This window comes from Polypterus senegalus, chromosome 2 (assembly GCF_016835505.1).
Source record: "Polypterus senegalus isolate Bchr_013 chromosome 2, ASM1683550v1, whole genome shotgun sequence".
Classification (NCBI taxonomy): Eukaryota; Metazoa; Chordata; class Cladistia; order Polypteriformes; family Polypteridae; genus Polypterus; species Polypterus senegalus.
Window position 1 is genome coordinate 78,559,988 of NC_053155.1, and position 25,771 is coordinate 78,585,758.

General features: G+C 34.8%; 1 protein-coding gene across 3 annotated transcripts in view; it reads right to left on the minus strand.

Annotated features, from left to right (window-relative positions):
- Nucleotides 1-25,771, minus strand: part of LOC120523080 (homeobox protein PKNOX1-like) — a 68,457-nt gene that overhangs the window by 5,465 nt on the left and 37,221 nt on the right. For all 3 annotated transcript variants that reach the window (XM_039744046.1, XM_039744048.1, XM_039744047.1), the window contains 4 exons: nucleotides 11,060-11,174; nucleotides 8,094-8,191; nucleotides 6,665-6,793; nucleotides 601-677 (listed from right to left, as the gene is read on the minus strand). In XM_039744046.1, coding sequence (XP_039599980.1) covers nucleotides 601-677; nucleotides 6,665-6,793; nucleotides 8,094-8,191; nucleotides 11,060-11,174 — 419 coding nt within the window. The remainder of the gene's footprint in view (nucleotides 1-600; nucleotides 678-6,664; nucleotides 6,794-8,093; nucleotides 8,192-11,059; nucleotides 11,175-25,771) is intronic.

Below are 25,771 nucleotides of genomic sequence, written 5' to 3' on the forward strand. Positions count from 1 at the left end.
TATATATATATATATATATATATATATAGAGAGAGAGAGAGAGAGAGAGAGAGAGAGAGAGAGAGAGACAATATATAATAAATGTTTGTTCATATCATTGCAGAAATAAGGAATACAGCAGAACAGGAAAGAATTTTCTCACTGTTAACCCCTTTATTTACTTTATTTTACAAAGGCACACAATTTACATTGTAGCATTTTAAAATTTATTGAAACCTGCAAATGGTTTGGCACTCTCCCATTTTTTTTCTTCTGATTTCATGCAGGCCGCCCTTTATCTTTTCCTCTTTTGAGGAAAACTATAGTTACCTCAAACTCTTTTTATTAGGATTAACCTTTCAAAAAATCAGCTGCCAGTTGTAGCAAGCAGTCTTTCATTTTCAAGATAACTGCATGATGATAAACACATTGCATGAAACTTCCTGAATGAGTCTGAAAGATTTCACCATTTCACATGTCTACTTTGTATGCATTATTAATACATTATAAATGTACCCAAACACTCTAATGGATATTTATTTATGTATTTTACTTATATATCAAGACAACTGTGGTATTGCAAAGGAACTGATACTGCCTTAAGAAACTAAGATTTCTTACCAGTTGTTAACCTGAAGAAGGGTCAAATTAGTTTGTGTAGCAATCTGTTTTTTCTCATCCTCTGTTGGATATGGATGCTGCAAAACAAGGAAAAACAGTTAACTGTAATAAAAATGAAATTTTAATTAATGATTAATAGAGTAAATACATATTTGTTTACAGTCCCATTCATACAGGCACTCCAACTGAGAGTGTAACATGTAGGTATTCAATTTTAAACTGCATTTTATGAAATTAGGTAAATTGTGCTTCTAAAGTGATAGGAGTGCAAGGTTACAAAGCAGCAGTACTATAAACTAGAAGAACATTCAAATGACTCACTTCATAAAAAATGCACTTCATATTATTTAGCAAACACTGATTGCTGTCAATACATTTTCAATAGTTCTTTGCGCTTTGTGCTGGCAGTAATAGTGGTATAATTCACAATAAGTGACTTTTTCTAGCAAACAGTTAAATAAAGATCTGGCTTGTGACATGATCAACACCACGTATTTCTGTACAACTGCTTTTTACTTCACCTACGTCTGCCTACTTACATTTGAATGCAAGCTGGCTAAAAACTGAATCAGCACTTTAACATTACTTCTGTTGGCATTCTGAATTGAAGTGAGCTTTATGAGAAAGACAAGGCTTTTTATCCTTATCTAAACAATTAGTAATTAACATTTTGCAACACAGTCACTACTGCAGATTTGAAACATCGTATAACATAAAAATGAGGACCACAATTAGAATCTTGCATCCATACTTTATAGAAGAACAACTAGGAAGGTTGTTAAGGATGTACATACAATGAAGACATCTGTTTTACAGTGCAAACATGACTTTAATGTGTTTAGATGTGAATAAATATTATAATTATACAGCATATATATATTTATAAAGCACAAGAACAGGAGAATTGGAGAATACAAATAAATGCATAGATAAATACATTTCACTTAAAAGATAGAGGAATTAAATGGTGAAAGAGGCAACAAAGCAAAAATTTCAAACAATGCTCCTGAAACAATACATTCAAAAGCATGAAAAAAACAAATACAATAATAAATGAGTATGCTGTCTTAAATACTGAGCAACATAAATGCAGGTAAAGGGAGGTCATTTAGATTTGCTAGCTGCACAAATTGAGTTTCACCATCAGGTATTGTAACAGAGTTCAAGAACAGTAATGGCATTTTTTTTGTTAGCAACTCCTTTTTAAAGTCATGTCACAAATTAGGTTCCATTATCGCTATTTCAGTTTCATCCATTTGTCATATTTCTCTTCCTTTGTATAATTATTAGTTTCATATATTATACACTAGGGCAGCATGGTGGCGCAATGGTAGTACTGCTGCCCTGCAGTAAGGAGATTAAGATTTGTGTCCTAGATGTCTTTGCGTGGAGTTTGCATGTTCACCAAATGGGTTTCTTCTGGGTGCTCTGGTTTCCTCCCACAATCCAAAGACATGCTGTTTAGGTGAATTGTCATTGTTAAAACTGGCCCTAGTGTGCACTTGTGTGAGTTTACCCTGCAATGGACTGGTGTCCACTCCAGGGTTTGTGTCTGCCTTGTACCCGATGCTTGCCTGGATAGGCTGCAGCTTTCCTGTGACCCTGCTCAGAATAAAAGGCCTAAATATTTTTTTCCAAAAAACATAGTTTTCTGAAAAGCAGACAAAGCAATGGTTTCACACGTAAATCCACATAAAATGTCTGTTGCTGCGTGCAGTGGCCACCAGTTTGCTGTCTTGTGTGGCTCGAGTCACCAATGGGCGGCACAATGGCTGGCAGGGATGCATGGCAGGCAGGTTACCAGGTTGTCTTCACGTGGCAGGAGAGGGGGCAGCAGCATCAGTCATGGTTGCAGTGCAATGCACCTCTTGTCATTTTAAGTGGTGGTCCTCCCAGGCGAGCACTGTCGTAGTTGCGTCAGCTACACAAACATTTTCAGCACCACGTTCAGCTGGGGAACGATCAGCTGATATGAGTACCTCACTTAAATTTTTGATCTCTATCTCTAGATCACTTGCATCAAAACTGGAGTCTAACAAGTCACAGTCCAATTCAGCGATATATACAAAACAACGTCCATGGAGTATTTTGCTTTGTACACTTGCTTCGATCTCTCACCAGATGTTGATGCCATTTTTGCCTTTGCCTCACTACTCATGTGAGCGCAGGGAATCTTGGTCAAACCAACTAAGCCAACTTTGCTTCTAGCAAAGAGAGTTGAATTGAAACATAATGGCGGGTTTGTCACCATTTACAGTTGATTACTGCTCTTTTACCCTCCTGTTGACAAAAGTCGACATACACCCTAAAAGAGTGAAATAAATGGATGGATGGATGTTATATGCCAATCTTGCAACAAAACGTGATCATTTTTTAACTAATTTTGAATAACTTCATATAAGAGATTAAACATTCTTATCTTCTTTTTAAGAAGTATCAAGATGATATACTGTATTGGGATAGCTTAGCTATTAGCTAAACAAATGAGCTTTGTGCACTAAACGATCTCCTCTCATCTGTCAAATTTCTTACAGGTATATTCTATGTTCTTATCCTCAGGGACAACCACAAGGTAGTGCAACCTATTAGCATTTTATTTTTAATTGTGACTCTCAAAGTAATTACTGAGGTGGCCAAGGAAATAACTCAAGGACTAAGATATAAATGGCTGCAATATATCATGCATAATAAATACAGAGGGAGGCATATGTAAATATTTTCAGATGGAAAGAATGAAGGCCAAGGCAGAATGCGTAGGCATTGGTAAAAGCTAAGAACACTACATTTGTATCCTTTTTCTGACCACTATGACACAAAAAAAACCCAACTTTTTTTTGTTATCTGGTACCATTTTGTTCAGGAAATCAAGAGAAGTCAATTGGTGACATAAACACATAATAACTTTCAGAGATGAAAGAAGACCATTCAGTTTGTCAAGCTTTTTTGGTTGTCTCATAATTAATTTCTCCCAATACTCTATCCAAATTATTTAAAAATCTGTCAGGGTCTATTCTTCAATTATAAAACTTGGTAGATTATTCCACATTCTTACAAATCTTTGAACCATGAATGTACTATTCATCTAAAGGAATAATGTTGGGTCAGCTTTATTGATACCTCTGAAAATTTTGAAGACCTGGTTTCCTTAGCATGTCAAGAGTTTGAATAGTTTCCCTTTTGGATTGGAGTGTACACAACTGCAAACAACTCTCCAGATGCAGTCTCAATACTTCATTACATAGTCTAAATGTAACACCCCTGCATTTAAATTCAATAAGTTTTTACTGTTTAACTTGTTATTCTGGGTATGGTATTTGATTGTGCACATACCCAGGGGAAATGCATGTTACACTGATCTAAACCAGAAGCCTTGTGTATCTTAGTGTTACCTACCTTTAAAGTTGTTTTTGATGCATGTACCACTTTGCACTTGTCTTTAAACTTTATTGCCTTAAAGTCTGTTTAATTTTGCAACTGTTCGGACTTATAATCATGAGAGACTTAAAAAATGAGTCCATAATTAAGGAGTCATTTTATATATTGCTTGTATATCTGTATTATTTAGGTACATATTAATTTATTCTATTTACTATTTTTAGTATTTTATTTATTCATTCATATATTTATTTTTAATTTGTTATTTTTCTTGCATATTTTTGAAATCTTGTAAAGCACTTTGAGCGAAAATGTGCTTTAGAAATAAATGTTGTTTCTGGAAGTTTATACTTATCTCTCCTTTTAGGTACTTATTAATTGGTCTTTTTTCTTAATTTTTTTTAAATGTGTATGAATCAGGGGGTGGCACAGTGGTGGCACTGCAGCCTCGCAGTTAGTAGACCCGGGTTCACTTCCCAGGTTTTCCCTGCGTGGAGTTTGCATGTTCTCCCCGTGTCTGCGTGGGTTTCCTCCCACTGTCCAAAGACATGCAGGTTAAGTGCACTGGTGATTCTAAGTTCTACCTAGTGTGTGCTTGGTGTGTGGGTGTGTGTGTGTGCACCCTGCGGTGGGCTGGCGCCCTGCCCGGGGTTTGTTTCCTGCCTTGCGCCCTGCGATGGCTGGGATTGGCTCCAGCAGACCCCTGTGACCCTGTAGTTAGGATATAGTGGGTTGGATAATGGATGGATGTATGAATCAGGATGTCCTGATGAGGTGGTGGCATCTTTATTAGAAATATGTTTGATTTGCCAAACTCTATTTAACGTGTTTGGTTACAAATAAGTTAATTTTAGCATGACAGTTGAAAAAAGTCATTTTTATTAAGATGATAAGTTTTAATTACCATAAATACTGGTTGGTACGTTTTATCTAGTGCTGCTGAGATTCAGGTTTGATAATGGATAAATGGAAGGGACCGGAAATGGATAGATGAATTGTATGGATCAACAATGTTTTGCTGCATTATTTTCTGACTGACACATAAAAAGAAAAATGCAGTACAGGGTACTTTGTTATTATAGTACTGGTTGTTCTTTTTTATTTAAGGTTCTACTTATTTTTAATACACAAGGGTTTTTTGAGCTATACATTTCAAACTTGTCAGTTATCATATTGCAAAAATATTCACATGGTGGTACAGAATAGAGAGATCTGATAGCTACATTTGACCAAGGCTTTGCTATATTAATAAACCAGTTAAAAAAAATTACATTTTGAAATGTATCATGTCACTGATATAAGATTAAAGAACAGCAGATTTTTTTTCCATAATCCTAAAGGAAAATTGGTATAAATAATAAAGAAAAACATTCTTGGGGTTACAGTGAAAGTTAGGGTATTGTTGTGGCTTCCTCTTGAACTGTCAAGAGTGATTCAACAAATGTTCACTTTTCACTATCACTTCAATAAAGCCATGTATGTCCAAACACTTCTCCTTTCTTATTGTACATTGATTATTATACATGCAAAAAATGCATGTATTCTCTGCTGACTGAATCTCCTACTGTAACCATTATAAAGAGTGAAAATACTCTGTAGTACAGAAAGTGGGTGTGGGGGAGGAATGTGAAGTCAAGGAGGAAGTTCAGATAAAAGAAAAAAGAAGCATCACAACCCTTCCTGACTGAATAAGCACACACTGTTTTAGGAGGGATTTGTTCACTCTTATTTCAGTTAGCATTCATTCAAAGATTACAAATGGGAACATAGCGAATTTGAAAATTAGAGCAAACATCAAAACACAAAAGGCAATGAACATATATTGTTACATTTAACGTCCTTTGTTGGTAATAGCACCCATAAATAAAAATGATGCTTATACTCAGAAATATGTGTATGTCATTTCTTAGAAAAAAGTTGGGATTTATAAAACACAAACATGCTGTGAAAATTGGCTTATTGTTACAACAAATTCTAACCATCCATAAGTTGTCATTTTAATGACTTCAGGCACCAGGACAATGACATGTCAGTCATATTCCTATTTCCTTGAACTAATTACAGCACAGTTAATTGACATGTTTTCTCAGTATGGGTGCCTTCAACATTTGTAAAAATGGCTAATTCATAAACTGTTAACTGCCATAGTATGTAGCCTCTCTATTTTGTCTATAAAACAGGATGCTGTGTGTTTGGCATAACTAGCAATGGATGTGTAGCTCTTTTGAAGGATACAGTCAATGGCAGGCTACACAAGGAGCAAGATTTTAAGAATTGCAATGATTTTTGGCTCACAATGAAGACTGCCTTATAGGCCAATGTAAACTTCTTATAGCCATTCTCTTAACAGTTGTGGGCTGAATTGGAATAAACATTACTTGGACCATTGTGCAGAAATGGTGCAATTCCTGTTCCGTTCAGTTCTGAAAGGTGAAATCTTGTCATTTGAACTTCAGAACTAGTACTAACCACATGACCTTTTTAAACCTCTTTGAGTATTTCCTTATTATATTTCATATTGAAAGGTTAGACCATTTTTAAAAGGACAGCCTAATTTCAGCACTAATGCTGCAAAGGATTTGAAACAAAAGATATGATTTAAGCTTTAAAAATAAAAAAAACTATAGATATTTTTACTTTATAATACTATATCTCATATTTGTTGGTAGTATACTGTAGTTCCACTTACTCCAATATGTTGAAAGAGCCAGGATCTCATTACATTGGTAGCTTGCTTTGGTAGCACCCCTCTCTTGTTCTTTGAAGATCCATCATCATGATGCAGTATGCTCAGATCTTGATTTAACTGTAATTGTAGCTGTTTCAGCAACAACAAACAACGATGAAAAACTTTTTAATCAAAGGTTATGAAATATATAATTTTAAAATTGGCAAGTGACAAAATTATAATGCTGTATATTTTGAGGTAGAAAATTACTTAATTAAGTTTTTAAAAATATTTTATTGTGTGTATCTGACATATTTATTTTCTTTGATATATGGAATTGTTTATTTGGATAAACAAAGCATAAAAGATTTTTTTTGTGATCAAATATTTACTGATACCATGAAAAAGGAATACTGTAAAAAGGAAACCAACAGTAATAACTGAGGGACTGGAGGACAGAGATGACATAGGAGATCTAATTCTAGTCCCATTAGATAACGTCTCCAGAGGATTTTTAAATTGAAATTGTGTGTGCTGGTAATTAGGTAATTAGGTAATAAGTGCAATTTTTGATATTTAGAAAGATAGTTTTTCAGCACAACACTGAAGAAGGGGAAAAAATCTATTACAAAATTAGACTTAATTGGGAGAGTTTAAAGGGAAGCTTTGCAGAGAAGGGAATAGAGAAGCATGAAAGATTATTTATTATTACACTGCTGCTTTAATAAATGCATTTGATTATGTTATTATTAGTAAAGATTGCCAAGTGGTAACACCAAGGTGACACCCTGGAGTAACTGGAAACAGAAAGGTTTGGCTGTAGTAAAGCTAAGTCTTTAACATAGAGGATGAGGAGACCCAATGAGAAGTAACAAAGGTAATATTAGAGAAGATCAAATAAATTATGACTGTAGAGGAGCTAGCTAGGTGCCAGAGTGAGCACATTCCTTTTAAAAGATATTATTTGCCTGCAACCTATTTAAGAAAGTAAATCAATTAAATCACATGAAATGGTCAGAATTTATTTTCAAACAGATTTAGTAATTATTATAGCTATTTGATGGGAAAAATACATGATTTTGAAATTATTTTATGATTTTGACATTATACTGGGTGGCACGGTGGCACAGTGGTAGCGCTGCTGCCTCGCAGTAAGGACACCTGGGTTCGCTTCCCAGGTCCTCCCTGTGTGGAGTTTGCATGTTCTCCCTGTGTCTGCATGGGTTTCCTCTGGGTGCTCCGGTTTCCTCCAACAGTCCAAAGACATGTAGGTTAGGTTCATTGGCAATCCTAAATTGTCCCTAGTGTGCTTGGTGTGTGTGCCCTGGTTTGTTTCCTGTCTTGCGCCTTGTGTTGACTGGGATTGGCTGTAGGTTTATACAAGACTTAAGCATAAAATGCAAACATTTAGATCTATTAGAAAATCAATTAGGAAAAAAATTCAACCAACCTGTGTATTCTGTATTCGTATTGTTCCAGGAGACAATGTCTGTGTAACTACTTGACCTTGTGGAGTAACAACAGTCACAGGCTGATAGACTGTGCCACCTGTAAAAGACATTTTTTAAGAAATGTTTCAAGACTGAATGCATCTCTGAGATATATATATATATATTATATATATATATATATATATATTATATATATATATATATATATATATATATATATATATATATATATATATATATATATATATATATATATATACTGTAGTCTGTATAACTACTTTTTACTGATAACTGAAAAAGCAGACAAAGTCTATTTTTGTACTTGAAGCTAGTAAAATTTTATTTGTCTTCATAAGGAAAGTATAGAACAAATGTGGTGACCTAATGATCTATATGTATCACTAGAGAGAATGTTAAACAGAAGACATATACAAATGTAACTTTTGGTGGAGACAGAGTTATAAATTACATTATCAGATATATTTGATGTACAATGGTACACAACGAGAGGAGAATATTAGAATTTAATCCTAACGCCAAATTGCCTATAAATCAATGTTAATTTCAATTCACTTAGATACCAGTTTTATAGCAGAATTCCTAATGTTCATTTTTAATGTTTAAATATCTGAATCAGTCCAGAGTTTAAATACTAAAATAATTATGATCAATTTCTTACCTAAAAGAGTTGTAATAAATAACACAATACTTACAAAGTTAAGTCAAAACATTATGCAAACATAATGTAAAAAATTAGGTTAAAGAATTTCTAAAGCTCGTATTCTAAATCTACTATAATCAATGTGCGTTCAACATGACAATAACTACAAGAGTCATTGTGATAACATAATGGATGTATCTGCTGGCTGTGCAACCCAATAAGCTGGTTTGGAAAATGAAACATATAATAAATCCAATAAAATGTTTATGTCTAAAATTTCAATCTGTGAGACATTAGTTGAAAGGATTAAGTTTAAATTCCTCCATTAACATGTGACTTTATTATGAATGTAAACTTACATTTTGAGTTTTAATTGAGCTTATACACATTTTATATTACTTGCCTTGTTATGCCAAACAGACATTTTACATTAAGATGCACTCTAATGGTAGTGGTGTCTTTGTATTTAAATGTATACAGTATCTTCTAGTACAGTTAAGGTAAAACAATGAAGGTGGTTTGTATTAAACAGCTGTCTGTCTGGTTATGGTAAACTTAAAAAGTTTTGGTCTCTGGGTACAAAAAAATATCTATCAGTGCTAGAAAAAGTCCAGAGAAGAGTAACTTGGCTGATCTCAAGACTAAAATGTAGGAGTTAAAAGGAAAGATTGTAAAAGATTAACTTTTTATGTTTAGGTAAACAGAGATTAAAAAAGATGACATGATTAATGTTGTTAAAATTATTAAAGGACTTGGTGCAGTGGATCCTGGTTGTTACTGTATTATTATTTCTTCAAAAACAAAATGGGGGAATAGATGGATATTAGTTAAAGATGTATTTTGCACAAATGTGCACAGAACCATAGATGCATGAAATAAATTACTAAGTAGTGTGGTAGACAATAGGAGTTCAGAGCTCAGTGTTATTTTGAAGATACTAGATGGATAATATTAGCTAGTTTTGCTCAGCTGAATGGCCTGTTTGTGTCAAAAATTTTCTAATGATCTAATTGTTAAACAAAAAACAGAGGCTTGTGTGATATATTGTAAGAATTTAGTATTTACCCTTCATAGAGATATTTTGTATTTGTTTAAGAGGTGGGATGTTCACTGAAAATATAAGTGTGTGCATATAGTTGAAGGGAAGCAAAAATCAAAAAGTTTTTTGATTTCCAAATCAGGAATAATCGAGACATAGGTAAACATCAGTACACATGTTACATTATAACTAACACTTGGAAATTTTTATTGTAAAGTTGTTTTTAAGTATTACAAATTGTTTTTTTCAAGTTGCTATTGTATAAAAAAAAGTTTTTTGCCTTAAATAATCCTCCATCTCCAAAATTTTGACCACAGTAAGTATTATTGCATAAGAATGAAAATGTAACAGACTATGTAATCTTTTAAATAACATTGCTTATTGGTTTCATTTTCATGTTAAGAAAGAAGTAAAAACTTTTACTGAATATGAAGAGAGTACTGCATCTTATAATAAAAATTAATCATTCTGAGTGACTTTACAGAGTAGACAATGTAATCTCAGAAGTATATCACTAAACCAAAAATAAAATACGTTAAGTTAAACCCTGTATTATTGTAATTGGTGTATGGCTTACAGAGCTCAAAGTGGTACCTTCGAAACTGAACACAATGAGACTAAGAATGCAAAATACACCATGACTTACTTTGCTAGAAAGAAATGTCTACAAGTATGTGAAACTATGCCACAATGTTTACAAATTTAGGCTTGTTTTGTTGTGAACACATCATATAAATTAAGAGACGAGTAATAAAGCAGTTTATGTAAAGGAAACAATGTTACAATGTTACACCTAATTATGCAGCTGTTATGTGATGAAATGATTGTATTTTGTATGGAAAAAATATATAAATACAGATATGTTACAGTAAGTACAGGATACATTTAAAAATTCAAAGTATTCTTCAAAACCAGCACTCCGTGTCATAGAGGAGAGGAGAGGTTAGGAGCACACGCTGATAAAGCACATTGCCGCATGTTATACTGAAATAATAATAATTAAAGTCACTCTTGTGTACTGTATTGTGTTTCACTGGACAAAGCAAAAAGATTTTAGAGAAGTGAGCAAAAGCTCCCACTTGCTACTTCTCACTACAGGTTTAACAAATGTAGAGGTTGTAGAAAACTGGCTTTTTGGGTCAAATAGCGGATAACTAAGTATCAGGATATGGGTAATTGTATTAACTGGTACAGTACACTTAGTTTGCCACTTATCTTCCTATGTAAGGGTAAAACCTTGAGCATATGTACAATAAATACATTACCTGCAACAACTTGTGCGGGGTTTACTGTTGTCACAGTTACATTGCCCTGCTGTAGAGCTGAAGCTGGAACCACAATTCCTTGAGGGCTTAATGTTCCAGTAAAAGTGCCTGAAGCCTAAAAGTGCAACATACACAATATATTACCCATCTAGTAGAAGCATGTTACTACATTACAGTTCTCTTTTATTTATTTACTTTTTAGGAAACCATTTTAAAGCAACAAATGTCAAAGAACTATTTCAAGTAGCTATAGGAATAACACATAATCATGCAAATTTTAAAATTAACTATCATTCACAAAGCTACAAAAATCATAAACACTTCATTCACTGATGGCACACTGAAGACAAATGTCACAAATCTTACAAATGAAATTCTGAAAACTTGTTTTAATCCCAGATTTAAGTATAGTTTTGGTTACCATTGTATGAAAGAAGTGTTACTCTCAATGCAGCCCAAATCTTTCAACTTTCTTCTAATTACTACTATACACACTGCTGTTAAATATATTAAATGACTTGCTTAATGTCAAATTTGTATTAAATATAGTGTAGCAAGGAAAAAAAAGACAAAATTCTGATCAAGTCCTAAAAACCAACATTAACGAGGGGTACAGTTTCGCATTTGTGGTAATGTTGAACGTATAAATAAACTACCCCAATTTACTTCTATTATATCTAAAAGCAATGTCACTGATAAATGACAAAGCAGTACCATTACAGAAAGAACAAACACATCATGGTGATTCTTAATATTCTTTTTCCACTCTTAAGAACAACTGATTTTAAGTATCTTTTAAAAAACAATGAGATCAGCATAGATTTGTTTTAAATGCCAAGTTCATGTTTGCTTTTCCAGGTACAAACATAAACAATACCCTACTTCAAAGAATCAATATTATAATTTAAATAATAACTACAATCATAGGTAATTAAAAACTGTGACATTTGTCAAAAAATTGATTTACCTAGTTAGTAAATGATTAAAAGTAAGTGAGTAACTTATTTAAAACTGAGAAAATAAAGTATTGCTGATCAGAAAACAGCATTTATACAGTAACTGAAAGGAGAGTTACCGGAGTCACAAGGTACTAAATTTTAGAAACAAATATGTAAAGTATTGTACATTAAGATTTATCTGTACAAATCACATTGTCTAAATACATGCGGTAAAAATCTACTTACTTTAGATATATAATTGTATTGTTCAAACATTCCAAGACATGAATCATTGTTATCAATGAGGTACTAACATTATTATTGTATCTGCAACTGCTATATTTCTTTTAAAACCCTAAGCTTAAATGTTTCTATGAACTTACACCTAACACAACCAATATTAGAATTAGTTAGAAAATGCTATTCAAACTAAGGTTTTTTGTTTATCTTTAAAAATAATCCTGCTTCTTTCTTTGTATCTTTAAATTATGAATCTGCAATGCTCCAGATTTTTTAGCTAAAGCCAGTCTCTAATAAGCAGATGGAACCAAAGCTCAAAATGGGTAGCTGTTTACAGATGATATAGCAGTAGTAGTACTGTCATATATGCAATGTACACTGAAATTCTTACTTGCATGATACAGAAGAAAGCCTAAGGACATGTAAATCACATGTAAATCAGCATTAAAAACATTTGTGGTTTTGGTGACTTGCTAAAGAGACAGTAAACTATAAGGACAATGAAGCCATTTTACCTTTAAAAGTATTTTACAAATTGGACTGCAAAAAAAATTTCATGGGTAGTCTAAAATAGGGAGCTAGGCTAACCATATCATATTAAATACAGACAAAGAGAGGGGCCTCTCACACATTTCCCTAGACAGCACTAACAGCACTGTTAACTAAGAAATTACTTTTTCCTTCCTCAGATGAGTTTTGTTTAGATAAGCCACCAATGTAAGGCATCTAAGAATTCTGCTATGCAAAGTTTTCTAGTCAGCTAGGGAAGATTTTTGAGTGAAATGAATTCTGTAAAGACTAACAAAAATCAACAAATTAAACCTATACTTGTGTCTTAAAAGTCAGGGATGCCCACAGTTTTTCGGCTTGCGAGATACTTTTAAAATGACCAGGTCGAAATGATTTACCTACATTAAAAATGATTTTATATACTCTGAGTATACTTTATATATAAAATATATGTTGTCGTACCTTGCATAACTGAATAACCTTTATGGTACAATAACAATTCAATACGTTTCTGGTTACTACAGTATTTGGATTCAATAATCGTCATGTGGGAAAAGGCTGACTAGCATAAATAAGTACAGCCGAATAATACAGTTAAGGAGCTTTTGAATTCATATCACGTCAGTTTCGTAGTTTTTATGAACAGTTCGAAAATGCCTTTCCACATTTTCCTCCTTTGGAATAGCAATGTTAGATTGACAGATCAGACAAACACACTTCGATTGTGACATTGTGAGAAAAAAAATCCACTTCCAATTCCAGTTGCAGCCCATACCCTCCCCAAACAATTTTTTTTAATCCCTTCTTTAGTCGATATAAATTGGAAGGCTAACTAGATCACAGCCTGAGGTTTGCAGTAGCTCACGCATTTGATCGTGTGTGCGGGATGACCAGTGTGTTAGAAGAGAAGAGATCTCAGACTAATCGCCCTGTATGTCAATCAAGTGGCAAATGACTTAACATTAAAAAAAAAATTTTTTGAATGCAACACGATCTACCTGCACTACCTTTGCGATCTACCGGTCGATCATGATTGATGCATTGGGCACCCCTGCTTTAAGTACTTGTATAGCAAATCATGATACTACAAAATACCCATGCCAAAAAAGCATCATAAAACGCCAATGTATTTGATCTGTGCAGGTCACCAGTAACCTTAAACATATTATACATGTGACAGATTGACATGTGCCTCTTGTGAGGAATTAGAATTGTATTTTATTTTTATTTTTTTTTATTTTTATAAAATGGTTGCAATAATGTCATGGGTCATGTGAAACATATTAAATATCTAGTAGCAACATAGCATTGCAGCAACCATATGCACAAAATTGTGGCCTGAATCAAAACCACAAACAGAAAATGGAGGTGCCCAGAAAAAAAAATAACATACAATAGCATTCCCCATGAAAATACAATTTTTCAAATAGTGACGAAGTAATGTCACTAAAAGAACTGTAAAATTGCCAAATAACTATTAGAACAAAACCACAGCATTATTTTGCATATTCCTGAGTAAAGGAGTTGCTGAAACACCAGCAGTTGTAGCTCTAATTAGAATAATTTCTTCCTATATACCAGATCAACTAGTATATCAGCCTCTCTTTATTGAGGACTTCTTTAAAAAAAAGTTTGTATCAAAAATATGAAATATAATTAGCTTTTAGCCACTTACAATCAATAACTAACAACAGAACATCAATCGATGCAATTCTTACTTCTCTTGAACTGAATTATGGAAGCTATTTCCAACAGCAACGTCTTATTTGGGCATGGCTTTTAACTACATGATATTGTAAAATGCTATTATTAAAAACATATTTTTATGTACACTAGTCATACTTTACTAACATATGTAATTACATTCTATTATTACTTTTATTTTTGATTTTGTGCAACTTGTTACAAAAACCAAAAATATTTAATAATAAAGATGTCACATCTTTTTCATTCATTAAACAAATAAACAAAAATTAAAAATTCTCAAATATCCAAATCAACTAACTAAATTCTCAAATGCCCCCGAATGTTATGTTATGCATATATTTTCTGAATTGTTATACAGTATATCTGGACAGAAATGTGACACCCATATATTTCCTTGCAATCTGAGCTCAAAGTGTTGCTGTTAGAGAAGTTTTGCTGTATTTTTTGGATTCTGGGAAAAACACCCATGTGCCTCTTTCTCCAAGACACTCTCTGTGCCAAACAAAAATTAAGATACAGAAGAATGGTATCATTGAACTACAACTTCTTTATATTTAGCAGTCACAAGAATTTTACATTTGTGAAAACTGCTAAATGTTTTCAATGCTAGGAAAACAATGTACATACTTTTGTTTGTTTTAAATTTGTAACTTCTTACTGGTCAAATGATAAGAAAATAAAAACAGAAGTCCCCTCCAGTCAATATGACACTAATGAAACAATATGAGCTTTGCCCACAATTCATCCCAAAGGGATTTTAGCGGCAGTAAAACTTTCTGATCCCATTGACTCACTATGTCAAAGTGTTTTGAACTGGGGTCAAAATCCAGTCTAAGAACTGGATTGGTGTGGGCAAAATTTTTCTTTGTGAGCAAAAAGATCCCGTTACACGCTGTGATGTGAGCATTATGTAAAATTATACAACACAACTATCTATTAATTTGATATAAATTTTATGAATTACAGAATACCCTTGGAAATGTATTTATTAAAGTGACATGTGTGTTTAAACTATTCAAGGTGAAGCAATTCATTTATTAATGAAGGTGAAAAGGTTGTACGTTGCTCATGACTGGTGGTTTAAAAAATTGTATGGACGACTTGATTGGGTACTCTCTTTAAATAATGCATTAATAAAAAAAATAATTCAAAGGTGAGTTATAATTGCTTTCTGTATTGGAATCAGAGTCTAAAAAAAGTTTCCTGACTCATGACATTATGGACTTGCAATAGCAGCTAGAAATGTATTTCTTTAAGAAAAATTTTTTCTATTAATCCATTTGTTTATTTTTAAATTTGTGTTACATGCCAGAGTCTAATCCAACAGCATCAGGCAAAACAAAAAATTTGGTTCATAAAAGAGACAAAAATAATACAATACATTGGGAGAAAAGAAAAGAATAGGCTGCACCAGCAATGAAATTAATTTAGCCACCCTCAAAAAAGCTAGAGGCAGAGCAGAAGAAAACAAACATTTTAAGGCTTACAGGTTAGCATATATTCTCATTAGTAAAATGGATAGGCTTCTACTTCATAAACCTGACATCTCTGATTAACTGCTACATTGTACTGGAACTTAAACATCCATCACAGCAAGGAAAAGTATAATTTCATTCTCTTTAAAGACAATAGAACATAACTGCCATATGTTTAACTATTTTTTGTTACTATCACAGCTTTAAAATCACCATTTTAAAGAGCCTTTTCAATCATAACAATGCTTATTGTAGTCACCCTTGGTTCAGCCAACAGACACTGTTTGGAAGACAGTCTGTGTGTTATATGGCTGCTGACTAGACACACAATGCCTTAAACAATAAGGCTTAATGAAAATGAATATTAAAGTCACCTGTGTTATGTTTCTGCTGTAACCTTAAATAAAGAAAATGAAAAAATGGGCTTAGTTTATTCATGTATGTTATTCATTGACTGTCTGCTGCTGCCACAGCACTCATCAGGTAAGCAGTCTGAGCTTTATCCATTCTGTTTTCTTTCTGACTAAGTCACTTTGTGCGTCCAGAGAAATAAAAAGGGCTATGCTTTCAAGTAAAGGCTACAGTTGAGTTTTAACCTGCTTCTTTTATGCTTCTTTTCTTACAACATACTTTTAAGCAAATAAGGTTTGTGAGGAGTGGGCATAATAACTAACTGAGTCACTATAATGTCTGTTTTCAAAGGATGTGCTTACACATCACAAGTTTTTAATAACTGATTTCTGATAGCAGTATTATTTTACTGTCTCTCCTCTGTAAACTTTAGGCAGGTGGTGGATGGGGTGATTTTCTTGATTTGTTTCTTTGTTTGCTGGGGCAAAGTTTTTTTTTTTATTTTCTGGACACTAAGTATTATTAAGGACTTAATAAGAACTAATTTCCCAACACTTCTGGCATTCTCATTGACAACATGTGGAAGATTATACTTAATTCACACTTTTCATAAGAAGTCTTTAATACCCATCTGGTGGTTCTTCTTCAACATTTGCCACCATCACCACTACACAGACCATGAAAGTACATCTCTGTGGATTTTTGTTTATTAGCTAACTCATTCCTTCGGTGTCAAGGTTATACCACTATTCTGGATGTACTAAAATAATTTTGTAAGGCTGCTCATTTTGTGCCTTTGAAAAAAAAAACTCATTATGTGCAAAAGCTGGGTAAATCTCTCCGTGCATGTGAGAACTTTACTACTTCTATTACTACTAAAGCAGACTGAGGTCCTAATTTCAGGGAAAGCATTTACAGTATTTGAAATTAAGAATACAATAAAATTTAAATTCTGGGTATTGTTGAGAGGCTAATAAGCAGTGTAAATGCCAAGGTAGATGGACTGGCATCTCAACCAGAATGGAAGAAGGTTCATTACCCGAACGGTAGGCCCCAGGTGGATGGACAGACACTTAAGCAAGGTTTATCTGCACTAAACTTTCCTGGTCGGGAAGAAATGGAGGGAAAGAGAAAGGCTGTCTCTGGGGGCTATTTAATCTCCCAGTACGGTATGTGTCAGCTTCCCTCAGGTGAAGCTGCCATTCATGCTCCCACAGGGCACCTTGGGAAATGCAGTCTTGGTGAGCAGCCCTGTCAGGATGTGTAGGTCCCGCCAGAGGGGGCTGTATTAAAGGCATACACTTGGAAAGAGGGAAGTGCTTCCAGGCTATAGTCATTTGACACTGGAAGTACTCCTTGGTCTGGCATAGAAGAAGTCACCCGGCCTCATCCAGGTGAGCAGTGTTGGGAGGAAGCATACAAAGCTTGCCTAGAGGACAGCCAGAAGATTTATTGTTGATAGAAGTCTATGTTTTAGAGGACCGTGACCTGTATAAGATTTTTTATTCGGATAAACATCACTTTATTGAAGCTCTTGACCTGGAGTATGGGTCTCTAGGTGCCCCCTAGTGTTCACAACAGATAGAAAGTATGAATCAAAAGCTAGAAAAGTAATTAAGCTCTTACTGTCTTCAGTTTTTTTAAGCAATTTTAAGACAACCAAAAAATCTTCCATGCATAAGAGGAAGAAAAATACTACACCTGACTTCTGAGTCAGACAGAAGGTGTGGCTCTATACAAGAAACTTTCAGCTAATGGTACCATCCCCGTTTTTGGTTTCAAGTTACCTCTTAACTTCTTTGTACGGTTGAGAGGTCAAAAGGTAGTGTAAATGCCAAGATGGACAGACTGGCACCCCAACCAGGAGGGAAGAAGGTTAGTTATCCAGATGGGAGGCTCAAGGTGGATAGACAGGCACCCAAGCCAGATTTATCTTCAGTAACCTTCTTGGCCGGGATGAAATAGAGGGACAGGGAAGTACTGTCTCTGGGGGCTATTTAATCTCCCACTACGCTAGGTGGCAGCTTCTCTCTGGTGTAGCACCCATTAAAAAAACTAAAAAAACTCTCACAACCAAGTTTATCTAGTTTACGGAAGGGGCTATGAATACAAGGACTGTTCTTGGTTTCCAACTATTGATGTGCATACTTTCAGATTTTTTCACCAAATTTACTTTAGAATTCCATCTAAATCTGTTCTCAAATTAATATTGGCCGCATTCTGTACTCACACCTTAGGAGGGAAGCTCTGTCAAGAATATGTAGATAATGTTCAATTTCTGTTGCAATTATTAGCATGTTATTCTGGTCCTGTCATGTTGTCACCATTTAGCTTGCTAGATTTTCATGATTGTGGCAATTTCATGGGTTAAATGAAAGACCTTGTTAGAAAATAAAGCAAATATCTCATGAAGAAAACTTTCTTTTTCTGGTTTCTTTTCTGATTTTCTGGTAATTACCACAGATTTAGATAACTCCCTTAACTCTTTCAGGGCTGATGTTGACTTTTGTCAAAATTTAGGAGTGGAGGACGGTAATCAGCTGTAAACTGCAACAAAACTCACCCTTACATTTTAGTTTGACTCTCTTTGCTAGAAGGAAAATTACATAGCTTTGTTGATTGAACCTCGATTCCCTACACATGCCTGAGTAGCGAACGGCAAACAACCTCTAAAATGGCGCTGACATCTGGCGAGAGACCAAAACGAACGTGCAAAGCAAAATACTCCATGGATGTTTTACGTAATTTCAGTGAACAAGACTTTGACTTGTCGGACTCCGAGTTTGATGCAAGTGATCTGGAGATGGATATCAAAAACAATAGTGAGGTACCAGCATCATCTGATCCGTCCCCAGCTGATCGTGGCGCTAAACACTTGTGTAGCTGATGCGCCTACAACAGCGTTTGCCTGGGAGGACCACCATTTATGATGACAAGAGGTACAAACCATATTGCATCACACTGAGACCACTACCACCACCCACCTGCTGTGTGAAGACAGCCAGTCAGCTGGCTCACCGTGCATTCCTGCTGACCATCGAGGTGCCCCCACGCAGCCACTGCCACCAGAAATGCCGAACATGCGCCCACAGCACATAGCAACAGACGGTTTATGTTTACTTACAGTATGTGTGAAACCATCGCTTTGTGTGCTTTTCAGAAAACTGAGTTTTTGGAAAAAATATTCAGCCCTCAAAGAGTTAAACCTAAAGATCGATTGCTTGAGTTTTTTTTTTTTTTAAACTTTGACTAAGGTAATGTTCGACTTTCCTTCTGCACGGTTTCAAAAATCTTTGCCACTCAATGTAATTAAATGTGGTCTTTCAGTATTTAATGGTAAATTCCAAGTGAAAATGACTTCTGGCACATCACCCCTTCTCAAATCACATTTACGTAAAATACCACACCAAACCAATTTAAAGTCATCAATTAACCAGAGTTGTGTGAGAAAAATTATATTAGCCTGAGAAATCACACATGGACATATTAAGTCAGACCTTTATTAACATTTTAATGATAATCTATACAGTATAAGAATATAAATTTCAAAATGAGCTCAACAATTTTTCTTCCTCACACACACTGCTAAGTAATTTCAATTCAACAGCAGGTGATGCAATTCCACGTACAATCTGTTCCTGTGATAGTTTCAAAAACATTAGTAAAAACCTTAGTTACTATATTTACAATAGTCATTTGTAGTTTGACAGTATGATATTAGTTTTGCTCATATTTGGAACTATCAATCAGACGTAATGTTGCAATTATTTTGTCTTTAACTTAAGAGTTAAAACAATGGATAACTATCCATCCATCCATTCTCCAACCCATTTGTACTTAAATGCAGAAAAATGCTATAACTGCTGTTAGTATCTTGCAACTGTCTTTACCATTTGTAATGACTATTTATTTAACTCTGATTGTCTAAATAATCAGTTAGGCTGAATCAGCCCACAACCCATGTGTTATTTTTGACATTAATCTCACCATTATTATAGTACCCAAGACCAGATTCTTATCTTTTAGAAAAAATTAAAAAGCAAAGTGTTTCCTCACTATTCACCATGAAGGAAACAGACAAGTTAATTTATGCATTTATTGCATGCAAAATAGACTACTCCTATGCTTTACTCCCAGGCTGTTTAAAACTAGTCTAACTAGCCTGCTGTTATTTCAAAATGTTTCTTTAAAGAAAATTCCTGCAACTAGAAAAGTACCATACTGTTTAATTCAATTTCTTATGTCTCAGCAATGAATTCCATTTAATGGGCCAATGTGGAAATTCTTTCATATATTTAAGCTTTTAAGTGATATCCCATTCAATTAAAAAAGGCACAGGACTTCAAACTATGGAATGATCTGCCTGCTAGGACTGACATTACAAACATTTCGAGAAGCCCAAACCAAGAGCAAGCTGGCTGGAGCCTAGATTAATTTAATATAATTGGTACTGGGTTTAAACTGCATGCTGCTTTGTAAAAATTAAAAAAAAAAAATCTAATACTTGTAATAAATTGGTGAAGAACTCCTGACTGGATACTCACTGACAGGCCAACTAGACAACTATTTAACTGATAACCAAAAGACAGGCTGAATTTTGAAAATGACCGACAGTTGTGCCACTTTCCACTAACATCCAGAACTGGGCTGATGGTCTGGTTTGAGGTGTTTCTTGCTATAAAAACTGACAGCAAATGATGCCTTACATGTATAGTAACCACATAAACAGTAACAGTATATGCGTAATTACCCCTTCCTTCTTCTTTCGGCTGCTCCCGTTAGGAGTTGCGACAGTGGATCATCTTCTTCCATATCTTTCTGTCCTCTGCATCTTGTTCTGTTACACCCATCACCTGCATGTCCTCTCTCACCACATCCATAAACCTTCGCTTAGGCCTTCCTCTTTTCCTCTTCCCTGGTAGCTCTATCCTTAGTATCCTTCTCCCAATATACCCAGCATCTCTCCTCTGCACATGTCCAAACCAACGCAATCTCGCCTCTCTGACTTTGTCTCCCAACCATCCAACTTGAGCTGACCCTCTAATGTACTCATTTCTAATCCTATCCATCCTCGTCAAACCCAGTGCAAATCTTAGCATCTTTAACTCTGCTACCTCCAGCTCTGTCTCCTGCTTTCTGATCAGTGCCACCGTCTCCAACCCATATAACATAGCTGGTCTCTAGGAGATTAATATATTGTGAATTTTTCTCTGCTGATTCTGTATATACTTTTCTCCCTCTACATTGTTTTATTTTGTAAAGATTGATAGTTTCTTCCAAATTTATTGATGTTCAGCTACTGTATATGCAGTGTCTTTTTCCAGACTGACTTTTCCAAATATCATTAAACACTGTCAATAGAGTAAAGCAAATAGTATTATTAAAAACCTCAGCCATCCTACACAGTCACCTTTCTCTCTCCTCTGCTGTGGTAAACAATACAGGGTCATTAGTACTCCATTTACATCCATAGGCCTCTAATACTAACAAACACGAATGCTTATTTTAGTGTATGTATATACACACATATATACACAGTATACAGATGTATTCATTGCCTTATTAGTCTGTTATTGGCACCATATTACAGTTACCATACCATACCATACCATGCCATATTTATTTGTTGAGCGCTTAAAAACACAGCATTACAACTGACCGAAGCGCTGTACAGTTACAACAAGCAGGACTAAAAGCAAAATATTAAAAACAAACATTAAGAGAGAATTAAAACAGAGATACTAACAGTTACTAGTTCTCTTCCATCTACACATTACAACAATTCTGAATTTGAAAAATATGTGCTAGTAACCAGTACACTTGCTACTTTCTTTTGCATAAAGGAGAAAGGTGCAAAAAGTCCAAGAAATCGAAACAACTACAAAGGTAAGTGACATAAACAAAGAATAAAGCTGAAAACTATCTTGTCATTTGTGCTAATAACAGAGAATAAAAAAAATCATCCATAATGTTATTTTGGCTTTGATGAAAACTTACCAGGTTTGGACAGGTTCATTCCTTTCATGAATCATTAGAAAAAATAAGTGTTGAATGCCTATCTTCAAGTGGTAAAATATTTGCATCAGTTTGGGTGTGACAAATATAGTAGGTAATATTACTTTAGATTAAACTGATAAAAATGCATTAAAAAATGTCTACCGGTATTATTACTAAAAGACGAGTGAGAAGAAATTAATAAAAATCCATTTGCTGAAACTACTGAAGCAAGAAGTGAATATAACTTTGAAAAAAATAAAGAGACAAAAGGTACTTAACAAACCCTTTCCCCCCTACTATGCTCATATAAAATTATAAGCGGATTTTAAACAGGGCAGAAACACCACCGAGCTTTACCACCTCAAAATAACAGAAAAAACTAGGATTACAACATCTTTTTTCTGGTAATCCCCATCAGTTTTAGGCACTGTGAGAGGGTCACTTTTACTGTATCTGCTCTGTTGCCAGCACCAGTGGTCATTATGTCTAAAATATATCAAGGATAATGGATGGACAGTAGAGGGCGCAGGTTTATGATGCAGTAGTCCCCCTGTCCAACAGGTAGGATCAAGGAGGCTCTGTACATTATGCATGGCAACTGTAACCAACAGGAATAGATAAGTGACCTAGAGTGTTTGGCCCAATAAAAGATTACTTGGGCTTAGAATTGCAGGGCTATCTGGGTCGGCTAGGGGATGTTCTAGATGGACAGTCCCAGACGTTCACCAGGGGCCTCATGCATAACGCCATGTGTAGAATTCACACTCTAACATGGCGAATGGACAAAAGCAGAAACGTGCTTACACACAAAAAAATCCAGATGCATAAATCTATGCGTGCGATAAGTTCCACTTTCTTCTGCTCCATAAATCCCAGTCAGCGTCAAAAGTAACGCACGTGCATGCGCCTGCTGTCCCGCCCGGTCTATTCCCAGAATTACGCTTCTTTGAATATGTCAATCAATATAAATAGCCCTTAACATCAGCATTCTGTTAAAAGGCAATGGCAAAAGCATGGGGCGAAATAGAAGAATTTCAAAGAATACCAAGTGGAGGCAAGGAAAAACGTACTATTTGCTGGTTTACACAGTGGTATAAACAACAAAAGGAAGCTGATCGAGTGACATAGAGTGTCGGAGAAACTTGAAAACTCAAGTTCACAAAGTCGCAAAGTGCCCGAAATGAAAAAGAAGTTGTCAGATATAAAAGACGGCGTGAAAAGGCGAGTCGTAACCCACTGTCTGAGTGTCATATGATAGCGTATTAGGGTACAGCGAAAGGAAAAAAAAAAGGCACACAGTGGAGAAAAAAAGCTTGAAATTTCAACTTTAGTCACGTAGTTTATTTTGTCAATAAAGATAGCATCATAAGCTTCATCTTAAAATTGTTTAATTTACTAGTTTCTCAAATTCCATCGTAACTAAAGTAGCATGTTAAATGCTTTGTTTTGTATTTGATCTTCTATGTGCTCTATGTGTGTGAATCACTACATGCTTCTTAAACCAGCTTTCTCTTCCTCAGACAGGACACAGAATCCATTACATTCGTGATATTACAGCTCTCTGAATAATTAAATAATGAGATGTATACGTGATATAATTTTCATGATGACAGGAGTTAAAGCATGTTATTAAACATGGGAACATGGTGGCGCAGTGATTGTTTATGCCTCACGCAACCTCACTGTGCTACCTTCGATGAAATAATTTATTGTAGCAGTACTGTCTCTTTCAAATGTACTAACCCCCAATTCTTGTCCTTACTTTTCTTTCTCCAAATACCCAATCGCCACACAATAAGCTCTGTAACAGACGTTAAGCCATCTGTAAGCTTAGAACGCTGATTCTTCAAAACTTTTATGGAATATTGAAATATCTTCATAGTACATGTTTAATTATTCTTTCCATCTATCCTTCCAGTGTCACGCCAGTCCCAGCAAGCATACAGCACGAGGCAGGAACAATCCATGAACGGAGAGCCAGCTCCTTGCTAGTGCTGCGACACCGTGTCCTCACATGTTTATTTATTAACAATACAGATTATTTAAAGTAAGTTAAAGTTTTATTTTGTTGCATTTCATCTTAAAAATGATATCGTCATCATATGTGAATACGCTCTTTATAAAGTGGATCAGGTTGTGCAATATTATAACTGTATCACACGTTTACAGTGAGGTAATTGTACTTATAAGTACAAACAGTTGTACAAGGAGCACTTGATTGACTGATTGAGTGCATTTATAGTTCTTGGGATGAAACTGTTTCTGAACCGCGAGGTCCGTACAGGAAAGGCTCTGAAGTGTTTGCCGCATGAGGGCAATTCAATAGACAGCATGGCTGAGGCAGCGTGTGCTTGATGCTGTATACCGATAATTCTCTTTCCCATCAGCTGCTGTAGATCTGTGATTCCCCACTCAGATACAGTGATATAAATACTATGAGTAGTGCAGTGAGAGTAATATGGAAAAAGATGATCTGCTGTGGCAACCCCTAATGGGAGCAGCTGAAAGAAGAAGAAGAAGAAGAAAAAGGTGCAGTGAGAATAACAATGCTAAAGCAGCTATTGTATTTAGAATAGTTTGACCATTCTGTGGACCATTATGTTGTTACAGGTTAATTACAATCAGATGCATTAAACTAATAAACAATATGCGGTTAATTGCAGTGTATTTATAAAGCTGTGTCAGAGATGTGGATCTGAAAAAGAAAGATAAACCACACAGGAACAGTAGCACGGCTTTGAAGCTTGGTGCCGCCAGTCTGCAAAACAGAGCGCTGAAATTGCATACGCCAGGTATGAGCTACTGTGGAAATGTGCGTGGCTTTATGCCAAGTTTAGGTTTTATACATCGTGATTTGAGTGTGGAAACATTCGTACGTAACATTTTTGTGCATACGCACCGTTTATACATGAGGCCCCAGGTCATTCATTACCATGGAATAAGTTATTTTATTAATACAGCATCTTTTTTCTATTACTTTTTAGTCCTTGGTATCTATTTTGAGTTTGGGGACAGCTCAAGACCACCTCTTTTTATAACAGTGCTAAGACAAAAGATATTCCTGATTTTTTCATGTATGGTAATCTGTCTCTGAAGTTATTTATGTCTTATGCTGTCCACTAGCAATTAACTATTCAATATACATTATACATAATGTACAGTATGTGTGTTATGATTCATATGTTGCTGTTCATAGAATTATTTCCTATTTTTGTTTAACGATTTCTGCCTTTAGAAAAGTGTACTTCAGATGCAATTATTGAAAACAATCACATGCTATAAAAGCAATACAAATTACTACAGAGAAAATGTTGATTACAGAAAAAAAAAATTATGTCTTAGAGCTGCATCAATCAGTAGTGCAAAAAGAAAAAAAATACAAATTTCTAGGAAATTCCTTAAAATAAACAAGAAGTAGAAATGGAAACATTGCTATGGTAGCACTCAGACCAAAGTACTAATAAGAATTGTATGGTCTGCTTTGCCACTTTGCA